The sequence below is a fragment of the Archocentrus centrarchus genome, chromosome 17 (genome assembly GCF_007364275.1).
Source record: "Archocentrus centrarchus isolate MPI-CPG fArcCen1 chromosome 17, fArcCen1, whole genome shotgun sequence".
Taxonomy (NCBI): Eukaryota; Metazoa; Chordata; class Actinopteri; order Cichliformes; family Cichlidae; genus Archocentrus; species Archocentrus centrarchus.
This window is the reverse complement of record NC_044362.1, coordinates 18,888,230-18,900,664: the sequence shown is the minus strand read 5'-3', so window position 1 is coordinate 18,900,664 and position 12,435 is coordinate 18,888,230. Positions and strand designations below refer to the sequence as shown.

Sequence of the window (12,435 nt, the reverse complement as noted above, 5' to 3'; positions counted from 1 at the left end):
AATTAAAGTGTGTCTTCTACCTGGAGCAAACAACTGATATTTTAGTAAAAGGCTGACAAGTTTTTGCATAACACAAATGTGTCAGAAGTGCATAATTTTAGCTTTAACTGAAGGGCACTGTTAGCCAATAGATAAACACCTTTCAGTGAATAGTTCTAGACATGTTAAATCCAAAAAAAAATGTTAAATATTTGCAGGGTCACTCCACTTAGCTTAACCAAGCTAATGTGGAACCGAAATGTAGGTGTACTGTTTCCATTAGCGCTCGGAGGAGTTTTTGAGGCGGAGGAATATTTTAATACACTTTACATATTTAGCCATAAGATATCACTTTTCACAAGATAGCACTTTTAAGAACAACAACAGGGCTGACCAAAGTGCCGTCCAATAACACTGAACATAAAAGACAAACACAGGCCAGAGGGTAAAAGATACAATGTTGAAACTGCAGCAACATCCAAAAATGCATCAATGGTGACCAAATGCTTTCAAAGTATCTGAAATTAACCAATTTCACTGGGAATTTACTTCAGTTGGTGCCCCCCCCCTTCCCCAAGCAAAGTCATCTGAGCCACAGCACATTTTTAATGAATGAGAAATTAAAGATGAAATGCAAAACAATATTACATGGTTGTTGCTCAAACATTTAGGGAATATATTATTAATTACTGAAAAGATTGTTTAAATAACTGCACATTTTCAAGAATACAATAATGAATAATAAATATGTTTATAAATATCAGGGCCAGGCCACTTTTGCATGCCTTTGAACCATCTCCAAATTAATACAGAAGTTGTCTGTTTCTAAAGTTCTTTTTCCCCATGTGGCAGCTATAAGGGATTTCTCTTTCTGATAAATACTTTTAGCATCCTGCTCATGCGTTAGGGGAACTGGAATGTCTTGATCTTTTAATAAATCTCCACTGGCAGCTGGGTTAGTGACACCAAATATTTGAGGGGTGTGTTTGAAGCACTCAAACACATCTTTGCCCTTCTCACAGCTCTGGCCCTTTAATGTCACTATTTGTGGTTGAGGAGAGGTGGGTGAAGCAAAGTGAATGGTCTGTCTGTGGACTGCGCGAAGTCTGACCCTGATCTTTGGCTTTAAGCAGCACTTTACTTGGCACTGGGGGCAGATGCAGCCCTTTATAGAGACCTGGCATAGCGTACTCAGGTCTCTGCAGAGTATCCTGCGAAAGTTTGGTCTTAGCATTAGGTAGATGATTGGGTTGTAGATGGTGGAGGACTTGGCAAACATGGCTGGTATGGCAAATGCCGCAGGAGAGATGTTTTCGATGTGTCCAAAGGCGGCCCACATGGACACCACAGCATATGGACTCCATGCTGCTAAGAAACCAATGCAGACAGCCACACTTAGCTAGCAGGGAAAAGAAGACAGAAAGTACTGTATAAGCACATGTTATTCAACATTCCCAACAAACCCCATTAAAAACCAAACACTACTGCATCAGTAAGCTCCAAGACTTCTCATTTCAATTAAAGATGCAAAATCTCACATCACTTTGACCATGAATATACAGTACTGTGAAAAAGTATTTGGTCCTTTCCAGATGTCTTAGTTATTTGCATATTTGTCACACTTAAATTTTAATATTGGACAAAGGTAACCCAAGAAAATTGAAAATGCAGTTTTAAAATAATGATTTCAATTATTAAGTGGGAAAAAAGGTATCCAAACCTACCTGGCCATGTGTGAAAAGCAATTGCTTCCTCTTGTTAAATCAAAAATTAACTGTAGTTAACCGCATTTTTTAGGAAAGCGGAGTTCAGTTTCATTAGCCACGCCCACTTAAATAGAACCTGTCTGATTAAGTGAAGTAGGCTAAAAGCAACACATCACAAAAGAATCAGCAGAGAAACAAAATCATTGACATCTATAAGTCTGGAAATGGTTACAAAGCCATTTCTAAGGTTTTGGGCCTCCAGTGAACCATGGTGAGAGCCATTATCCACAAATGGAGAAAACCTGGAACAGTGGACAACCTACCAAATTTACTCCAAGAGCACATCAGCGATTTATCCAGGAGGTCACAAAAGAACCCAGAACAACATCTAAAGACCTGCAGACCTCACTTGCTTCAGTTAAGGTCAGAGTTCATGATTCAACAATAAGAAAGAGACTGGGCAAAAATGCCATTCATGGGAGAATTCCAAGGAGAAAACCACTGCTGACCAAACGGAACATAAAGGCTTGTCTCACATTTGCCACAAAAAAACATCTTGATGATCCCCAAGACTTTTGGGAAAATATTCTGCGGACTTACGAGACAAAAGTTGAACTTTTAGGAAGCTTTGAGTCCCATTACATTTGACGCAAAACTAGCAAAGCATTTCATAAAAAGAACATCAAAGCAACAGTCAAACATGGTGGTGGAAGGGTGATGGTCTGGGGCTGCTTTGCTGCTTCAGAAGCTCAAGCATACTTGGGTTATGCAGCAGCACAATGATGCAAAACATGCTAGCAAGTCTACCTCTGAATGGCAAAATAATAATAATAATATTAATAATAAAAATGAAGGTTTTGTAGTCACCTTGTCAAAGTAAAGACTTTAATCTGATTGAAATGCTTTGGCATGATCTTAAACAGTCTGCTCATGCTCAAAAATTCTCCAGTGTGGCTGATTTTAAACAATTTTGCAAAGAAGAGTGGGCCAAAATTCCTCCACAGCAATCTGACTCAGTGCCATTTATCACAAACACTTGACTGCAGTTCTTGTTGCCAAGGGTGGCACAACCAGTTATTAGATTCAGGGGGGAAATACTTTTCACATAGGACCAGGTAGTCTTGGATAGCTTTTTCCCCCTTAATTAAGGAAATAATTATTTACAGACTGCGTTTTGTATTTACTCAGGTTATCTTTGTCTAATATAAAAATTTGTTTGATGATCTGAAACATGCAAGTGTGACTAATGATAATAATAATTAAAAAAAAAAAAAAGAACTCAGGAAAGAGGCAAATACTTTTTCACAGAATTGTAGCAACAAACAGAAATTTGCTGTAAAGACAAAGTTGAATCATGGCTTCCTGAGAAGACAATCAAGTCCCACTGTGTGTGTGTGTGTATGTGTGTGTGTGTGTGTGTGTGTGTGTGTGTGTGTGTGTGTGTGTGTGTGTGTGTGTGTGGGGCAGTCTGGGATATGCCATATGTTTTGGTAGCCTGTCCAGTTACAGGTATGTGTATGTGTATGTGCTGGTCTTCCCTGTATTTAACTTTACACTTTTCAAACCCTCTTCCATACTCTGTCTGTACCAGACTATGCTGGAAAAAAAAAAAAAAAAAAAAACCCAATAAATTTGAAAACAAAAAACAACTGTGTGAAGAGATCTACCACTATCCCTATCTGAACAATTTGTGTTCCCAGCCTACAAAGATTTTTCTCACTCTACATGGGGAGTCAGGTGGCTTTTTTGTGAGTTTAAATGAATCTGAGGTATTCTTACAGGGAAGAGAATATGACAATTTATCAGCAAAGGCAGCAGCAGCTTCTCATCCATCACAGGGAAACCAGAGCTTCTCTGCTAATGAGAAACTGCATCATGAGGAGGATATATTGAGGTCACTGCCAATTTCTACAACAAATGGAGGTGAGGAACTCTCTAGAGGACTCTTCTCTCTAAGGCAGTGCTTTTATAAGTTACTCTTTTCTACCAGCATATTAACTGTATGATCATACTATTCAAGTTTTGTTTTTTGTCCTACCTAACTGGTACTTTTTTCTTTCATTTAAAGTTGAAAGTAGAAGAAAGTATAACAGATTACAGTTAAAGTTTCTAGTTCTGAATTAGGTTCCAGACTTGTGTTTTTACTTATTTATTGATGGGTGAGTACTGTCTAATCATCAATCCGATCAAGTGTAACATTATGTTCACTGAGAGGTGAAATGGATAACACAGATTATCTCTTCATCATGGCACCTGTTAGTGGGTGGGATGTATCAAGGAGCAAGTGAACATTTTGTCCTCAAAGTTGATGTGTTAGAAGCAGGAAAAATGGGCAGCGTGAGGATTTGAGCAAATTTGACAAGGGCCAAATCGGGATGGGTAGACGACTGGGTCAGAGTATCTCCAGAACTGCAGCTCTTGTGGGGTGTTCCTGGTCTGCAGTGGTTAGTATCTATCAAAAGTGGCCCAAGAAAGGAAGAGAGGTAAACCAGTGACATGGTCATGGGCAGCCGAGGCTCACTGATGCACGTGGGGAGCGAAGGCTGGCTCATGTGGTCCGATCCAACAGATGAGCTATTGTAGTTAAAATTGCAGGAAAAGTTAATGCTGATTCTGATAGAAAGGTGTCAGAATACACAGAGCATCACAGTTTGCTGCAGACCAGTCAGGGTGCCCATGCTGACCTCTGTCCACCTCAAAAAGTGGAAACAATGGGCACACGGACATCAGAACTGGATCATGGAGCAATGGAAAAAGGTGTCCTGGTTTGATGAGTCATGTTTTCTTTAACATCACGTGGATGGCTGGGTGCATGTGTGTCGCCTACCTGGGTAACTCCTTACCCAGGATGCACTATGGGAAGAAGGCAAGCCGGTGGAGGCAGTGTGATGCTTTGGGCAATGTTCCGCTGGGAAACCTTAAGTCCTGCCAACCATGCTGATGTTACTTTGACATGTGCCACCTACCTAAGCACAGTTGCAGACCATGTGCACCCTTTCAGGGAAACAATATTCCCTGATGGCTGTGGTGTCTTTCAGCAGGGCAATGCACCCTGCTAAAAACCAAAAATGGTTCAGGAATAGTTTGAGGAGCACAACAATGAGTTGAGGTGTTGAATTGGCCTCCAAATCCCCCAGATCTCAATCCAATTAAGCATCTGAGTCTGATTCATGGAGGTCCCACCTCACAACTTACAGGACTTGTTGCTAATATCTTGGTGCCAGATACCACGGCACCAGGGTTATAATAGTTTTGGATTTTACATTATAGTTTAGTTTTAGTTAGTTTTTACTTTTTTTTCTTTAATTCAGTTAGTTTTAATTAGTTTTCAGAGTGGTTTTTCTCATTTTTATTAGTTTTTATTTTTGGTTTCATGCTTAGTTTTAGTTAGTTTCAGTTAGTTTCAGTATTAGTTTTAGTATTTTCATACCTAATCAGGTGCAAGATTCAAGGCGCAAAAGTGACTATTGTGTAATGAAAACTTGACAAAAGATACCGTTTAAAGAAACCTATTCAACAGCCAACTGTTCACAAGACATGCTAAATGTGTAATAATTAGGACACACATGAACATCAACAGGGAGAAACAAAGAAAAACATGAACTCCCAAACTCAATAAATTCTACAATAAACTTCAGCATCAGTGCAGTAGAATAACAGCACCTACATGTGGTGTTTGACAAAAACAAACTCTTTGAAGGAGTCAAAGCTTAAATCCAGCTGCATCCTGATGTTCTCACCACCTGATGCTGCTTCTGTTTTGGAGCTAGCTTGGTTAGATGCTGCTAATTAAACTTGCAGGGTCTTTGCAGCCTCTGTACACAACCTACGGAAGTGTCCGACCTCATGTCCACATTTATGCTTGTGTAGCTGGATTGTGTGTTAATTACCTTGTGGTCGTGTGCAGGTGTTTTATATGCAGAGCAGGCTGGGACTTCTTTTTTGGTCCTCGCTCTTTGTGCTCAGTTTTTTGGCTGCAAACATATTTGTCCCTGTTTTTTTTTTCACTTTCTTCATTCCTTCACGTCTATTTCCATAGTCTCAGCAGTCTCCTACCAGGAATTTGCTGACAGTTGTGAGTCCTTATATTGATACTTTGATTATTATTCCTGATTGTTATTCTCTCACTGATAAAGTAGCCGGAAACGCACAAGGGCGCAGTTTAGTCACAACGTTCTGGGCTGCGTGGACCCGACAAGTAGTCCCGTTTCTCAGAGGTGCAGGCCAGGTTACCTGGTAGGATCAGAGCGGTTTCTGTAGCCGCTGTGCGCTTCTCAGGTGGACTTTGATGTTGCTGGTTTTTCCTGACTGAGAAGTGTTCCGCACATTTTTCATCATCCACAACAAGACTTTCGATTCTATCTGTGCTCTTGTACTCAAAGAACCTCCATACGGGACTCTGCCGCTTTCTCGGCAGACCGCAGCCATTACTTTGCGGACCAGCGCGGTGAGCGCACGCACATGCGCACTCACACCGTTGTCCTGTGGCGCTCCCAGCTTAAACTCGGAGAGCGGAAACAATGATTTCATATCAATCCACAAGGCTTAAAAAAAAACAAAAAAAACAAGTAAATGAAAGTCAGTTTATCAATAATTTCAGTTAGTTTTAGTTAGTTTTGTAAACTCACAATTCAGTTTTAATTAGTTATCGTTTTTTCCTTTTAATTATAGTTTTTATTTATTTCAGTTAACGACAATGTTTTTTCAATTTCAGTTTTCGTTATTTCGTTCGTTTTCGTTAACTATAATAACCCTGCACGGCACACCTTCAAGGGTCTAGTGGACAGGGAACCAACACAATATTAGGCAGGTGGTCCTAATGTTATGCTTGATTGGTGTATGTAAATATATAAATATATATGTAGCATGTTATGGGAAAAGATGGTGAAAGAGACCACAGAAGTGGTTAAGCAAAGTTTACCTTAACCCACCTTAACAATATTCATCTGGATGCTGCTCATGTGCGTCTGCCTCGATGCATGTTGCTCCATAGTCTTGCGAGATGCATACACTATGACCAGAATGCCTGTGTAGGATGCTAAGATAGCACAGCATGGAAGGATGTAGCAGAAGATGAACAGTACCACAGTGTAGGATCGTGCTGTGCTGAGTTGATTGGACAGGCCCCAGTCAATGCAACAGGCAGTGCCATAAGGCTCTGGTCCATACTCCCCCCAGTGGGCCAGTGGGGCGCATGCAAACAGCAGGGCGTAGACCCAAGCACAGGCAATAAGCAGACGGCCGTGAACAGAATAAAACCTGTTTCCTGTAAACACAGATTGTGTTGAGATTTTATGATTTATGAAGTTGAATGTGAGTTATTATTTATTGCAATGACCCACAACTGCTATATCTTTAGCGTTTCTTCTGTCTTGGTTATGGTTTCCACACTGGCTTTTAAGCCAGTCCCAATCCTTCACTGTGAACAGAGTTGGGGGAATCAAGGCAAACGAAGAGCAGATTATGAAGCCAAAGAATTCCTTTAAAAACTGAACCATTCTCAAGCCTGGTTAACTAAGGGACTCTACTCAAATCCATGCCTTCAAATCTTGGTAAACAAAGTCTTTGAAAGAGTGACTTGCAGGAATGTCAGCTCTCCTTCGAGGAGGCTAATTATGAATATTCTCCTTCATCCACAATGACTTGTTCCCTAAGGGGTGGAAATTATTAAAAACTTTCCAGGAAGAACTCAGTCCCCAAAGAAGGCTCTGTGCTTATCAACATCATTTTCCAGGTCTAATAATGCCTGAGTCTAAATTTTGCACATATAGCCAGACAGTCTCTTTATTTATTTATTTTGGTATGGCGATAAGTAGGCTGTATCAGTTTCACTGCATTAAAAGTACACTGGGTAATTATGCAGACTGCTAATTTTCACACGCACTCAGGTAGAGCATAAAGAGGTTAGGTGACTGGAGGCCTCATTAAACAGCAGCACAAGACAAAAGATGAGGTCTCTATAAGGCAAGATAAGTTAACTACATGAAGAATGATGTTACGTCAGCCTTATATACTACACAGACATCATGATTGTCAGGGACTGATAATAAAAAAAAAGCAATTCTGTAATTATGCATATGTAGTTAGAAATTGTGAATTAAAAGCAATTAAAGTGAACATATCCATTTGTGGGCTCATATTTTTAAATAACTTGTGTTTATCAATTAATTGCATGTAAGTTCCAGTAACTAAAGGGTATGCACAAATACTTTTTTAAAGCCAAATAGAAAACCCCGTTGCAGCACATTTACCAACATCACAAGAAGTATTTATTGAGCACAGCCCCTTGACTTGTCAGTCATCAAAGAAAAGCTAATGTGCAGTGCTTTACAGAGGGCTCGTTTCTTTCCACAGATAAATCAACAATCAGCCACTTAGATGTCTGGTGGTTAATCCTCTGTCATTTCACTGAGCAAAAACAGCCTCTTTGAAGACTTACCATAGAGCGGATAACACACTTTCACAAAGCACACCATGCTTAGCAGAGTTAGAGTGGTCAGACTGCAGATGCCAAACAACATGCCACAAAATGCATATACGGAGCACACTGTTTTCCCATACAGCCACCTGTGTGGGAGGGCAAGGGGGTGTGAGAAAGAGGACGGCGCAAAACAAAAACAGACAACAAAGATCAATGAATGAGAAGGAGAGAAAAGGGGGGGGAAATAGAGCAGCTTGAACACTGCACTCCAAACTAACAGGCAATCATACTGCTAATCGATCATATTGTTAAATGAACTATGAAATACGACCGCGAGTTCGATTTAAAAGCAACACAAATAAGGAAACTTTGTCATAGCATGTTTGACTTAAAAGTACCCCATTCTTTGGCAGTGAGAACAACTGCTTTGTCTCCACTAAGAATGCTACAGTACATTCCAAGTTTTGTACCTGTGATAGAAACTTGAAGTTATCGCCATGGGGTAGAGGGACAAAGTCAGGCCCAAGTCACTAACAGCAAGGTTGATGATGAAGTACTCAGCAGGCTTCAGGAGGTTCCTTTTCTTGTAAGAGATGTACAGTAGTGTGGTGTTGCCAAATAGCGAGCATATGCCTGCAAAAATAAACCAGACCAAAAACCCCTGCATGTGAGTAAATGATGATGGTGTTCCATATGGCTGAGGAGACAATGACAAGGATTTTGTTTTGGCTTTTCTGACATTGTAAATATAAATGCTATTTTTAACAAGAGTCAAATTAGCATCATTTGGGCAAAATGCTTTCGAGTATTTATTACTTTGTCTGACTGTTTACTCTGCCATGCACTGTCTCATATCTTTCCAGTAGAACACTATTTTTGACAGGGAGAAAAGAAGAACCAAGAATGAAACAATACAATATATTACAAGTTCACAAACATTCACCAGCCATTTCATCAGGTACACCTAATGCTAGTACCAGGTTGGCTGACCCCTTTTTGGCTTCAGAACTACCTTAATTATTTTTGGCTCAGATTCAAAAGAGTACTGGAAACATTCCTCATGGATTTTGGTCCATATTGACATGATAGCATATCACAGTTGCTGCAGATTTGTCATCCATGATGTGAATCTCCCATTTCAATAAATCCCAAAGGCATTAGATCATGAGATCTGCTGACTGTGGAGGCCATGTAAGTGCAGTGAAGTCATTGTCATGTTCAAGAAGCCAGTTTGAGATGATTAAAGCTTTTTGACATGGCACATTTTCCTGCTTAAAGCAACCATCAGAGGATGGATACCCTGTGGTCATAACGGGATGGACATGGTAGCAGCCATACTCAGGCAGACTCTGAAATTTAACCGATGCTCAGTTGGTACTAAGGAGCCTCAGTTTCCTGTTCTTAGCTGACAGTAGTGGCAGCTAGGAGTGGTTTTCTGCTTCTGTTACCCATCTGCTTCAAGGTTTGACATGCATGCCTTGCTTGTAACCAGTGGTTATATGAGTGCTGTTCTATCAGCTCAAAGCCTTCTACCCATTCTTCTCTGATTTCTGGCATCAACAAGTCACTGATGCTCAGCTTGAACTTTAGCAGGTTGTCTTAACCAGGTCAATATATGCCTAAATGAATTGAGTAGCTGCCATGTGAGCAGCTGATTAGATATTTATGAAGAGCACCAAATGAAGTGAGTTTATGTATAAAACCTTCAAAGTACTATGATTCTGCAGAATTCTAAGAAACTCCCAGTTCTGCTGTCTTACAGACCTAACACTGTCCATCCAATCCATTCTCTTCCACATATCCTGCTCAGGGTCACAGGGAGCCTATCCCAGCTGTCATAGTGTGAGAAGCAGGGTATACCCTGTACAGGTCACCCACCTGTTGCAGGTATAACACAAAGAGACAGACAACCATTCACACCTATGGGCAATTTAGAATCACAAATTAACCTAATCCCAGTAACTGCATGTTTTTTTGGACTGTGGGAGGAAACCGGAATACCTGGAGAAAACCTGGAGAAAAATTAAACTCCACACAGAAAGGGCCAAGATGAAGCACTAACCACCATGCATGGTGCCCACATAACACTATGCTGTATATTCTTAACTCCTTAACACCCAATGTGTCATATTTAATTATATTATTATATTATTTAATTTGTCAAAAGGTTCAATGAACATTTAATTTCATGGTTCAGGCTTTAAAGGGATATTTCCCCAGCAGCATCTACCAATACATAGAATTGTAGCTGATTGTCTACAGATACTGTATGTAGAATATCCTCATTAATATTTGCAAAATCAAAGACTGGGATGAAGCTTACAAAGCTTTTTTTTTTTTTTTTTTCACTGGTTCTATATACAGTAACAAACACCATATGTGACACCTGTGTTCTAGAGGAGGAACTACACACATACAGGTATGAATAATATAAACAGTAAGTGCAGATGGATGTGTACACAGTAGGTGTCACTGTATATATAGGTGGAAGTGAAATGCATAGCACACAGTAACACAGTTAAAAATAAAAGTGAACTTGCAAGGCTTCATGGCAGGATGCCGTGCTTCATGCTGTTATTTATTTTCGCTTGAGCAGAACTCAGAGAAAACTCACTGACAGTATTACAAACTGGATTTAACTCACCAAAAACAGAGTAGACCACAGCCACAGTTATATCCAGTGGCACCGGTATGTTAGAGTGGAATGCAACATCTTCAGTCAACTGCCCCATCTGTAAAAACATTTTTTAAGTGCAGCTTTAGAAACTGCTGTGGCGTGTGTGTGTGTGTGTGTGTGTGTGTGTGTGTGTGTGTGTGTGTGTGTGTGTGTGTGTGTGTGTGTGTGTGTGTGTGTGTTTTCACACACAGCATTAAATTAGCTCTTACATTAACTCCTCAGCAGGCCAAATAGCAGCGAGGGCCAGTTAGAAAGAGCCATGCCATCACAGTGGAGCTTTTAGCACTTGAACAGACAGAAGTTCCCCTCAGGAACCTTAATTTTGAACTATTTACCAGATGTCCTCATAGAGCAGTGATGGAATGGAACAAGGTACATTTACTACAATGTTGTAATGGGGGGTATTGTAGTTTTCATAGTACTTCATACTGTCACTCCCCTACAAACCCCTACAAATGTGACCATTGGTCATCTGACCATCAGTATTTACATAAATTAATATTATTATATGGTTATAAAATAAAGCACTTTTTAACATATTAAGCTGCCCAAAAAGTTGACTGGTCAATTAATAAGAAATTTGTATTTTATTATTATTAAACAATCAGTATAATCAGTAAGTTTTCTTGATTATACATCTGGAGTAGATGTTATGTCAAATGAATGATAACACTGCACTCTTAAGGTTAATTATACATGTGCAATTCTCTTCAACTGCAAAAAGTTGCTTCATTTGCGGACATGGAAATGAGCCTTTAATAAGCTTGAGTCAGAGAGGACTAACATAACAAAACAAATGCATGGCCGTGTTATTCCATTCAGCATCTTAACCTGTTTGTTATTGAAACAGGAAGGCCTACCAGTGTTGCCACGCTCATATTTTCAGTGTTATTATACTGCTTCAGCAACCAAAGTCTAACCGATGGGTATAAATCAATAGATGAGATGAGGGTCAATAAACAAGTCGTAGCAGGGAAATGCGGCTCCAGCACATCCTCCTATGCTACACCTGTGAACAACACTGCAGGATTTTTCTGCTTTGTTCTGCAAACCTTATGTGCCATTTAATAAGCATCTATATGAATAAAAATAGCAATTGTATTTAAACAATAATACATCCTGGTATTTACTGTTCATTTCGATCTCAAGAGTCTGACTCTGCATGACAGATGTGTTACAAAAATCTACAGTGCACTCATATAATGTTTAAGATTTACATCACGTTATTATAAAAAAAATAAAACAAAACATGGGCCTGTGTCATGTCTCTAAACATTTCAGTAATTAAGCATTTATAATGCGAATGCAGTGGCAATTCATACTTTGGCGTGATTCACATTCTTTTTGAGAAAGTGCAACGAGATGGAACCCGCCCCCCCCCCCCCCCCCCCCCCCCGCCGGCCATCACCCCCTCCCAACGGAGCACGAGTAGTAACGCTCAGGTGGTTGTGCGTAAAAGCCCACAGATCTGCCCGAGGCACAGTCGGATAGAGTTTAAACAGTAATTACAATCCGTGCGTAAAGGCGCAGACCTCATCGTTATTGGCTCACACAAATGCAAACCTGTGTTGTTTATTCCTGAATTTTTTGAGAGCTTCAGTCCATCAGCTTTAACACATTTCACTCACGTAGAAAGAGAGCGCAGTTCATGC

The 12,435-nt window shown here is 40.0% G+C and overlaps 1 protein-coding gene across 1 annotated transcript; it reads right to left on the bottom strand.

Moving 5' to 3' along the window:
• Positions 1-739: 739 nt before the first annotated feature.
• On the bottom strand, positions 740-10,838 carry opn7a (opsin 7, group member a). The gene is made up of 5 exons (XM_030752678.1): positions 10,751-10,838; positions 8,577-8,739; positions 8,125-8,252; positions 6,617-6,951; positions 740-1,378 (listed from the first exon to the last, which is right to left on the bottom strand). The coding sequence occupies exons 1-5, from the start codon at positions 10,836-10,838 to the stop codon at positions 740-742; spliced, it is 1,353 nt and encodes a 450-aa protein (XP_030608538.1).
• Between the last annotated feature and the right edge of the window lie 1,597 nt (positions 10,839-12,435).

Bases quoted from the DNA above. Each gene is read 5' to 3' on its own strand.
- opn7a (XM_030752678.1), bottom strand. From the start codon at position 10,838: ATGGGGCAGTTGACTGAAGATGTTGCATTCCACTCTAACATACCGGTG. The intron at 8,740-10,750 runs GTGAGTTAAATC...TTATTTTTGCAG, and splicing joins TGTGGTCTACTCTGTTTTTG to GCATATGCTCGCTATTTGGC. The intron at 6,952-8,124 runs GTAAGTCTTCAA...CTGTGTTTACAG, and splicing joins AGTGTGTTATCCGCTCTATG to GAAACAGGTTTTATTCTGTT.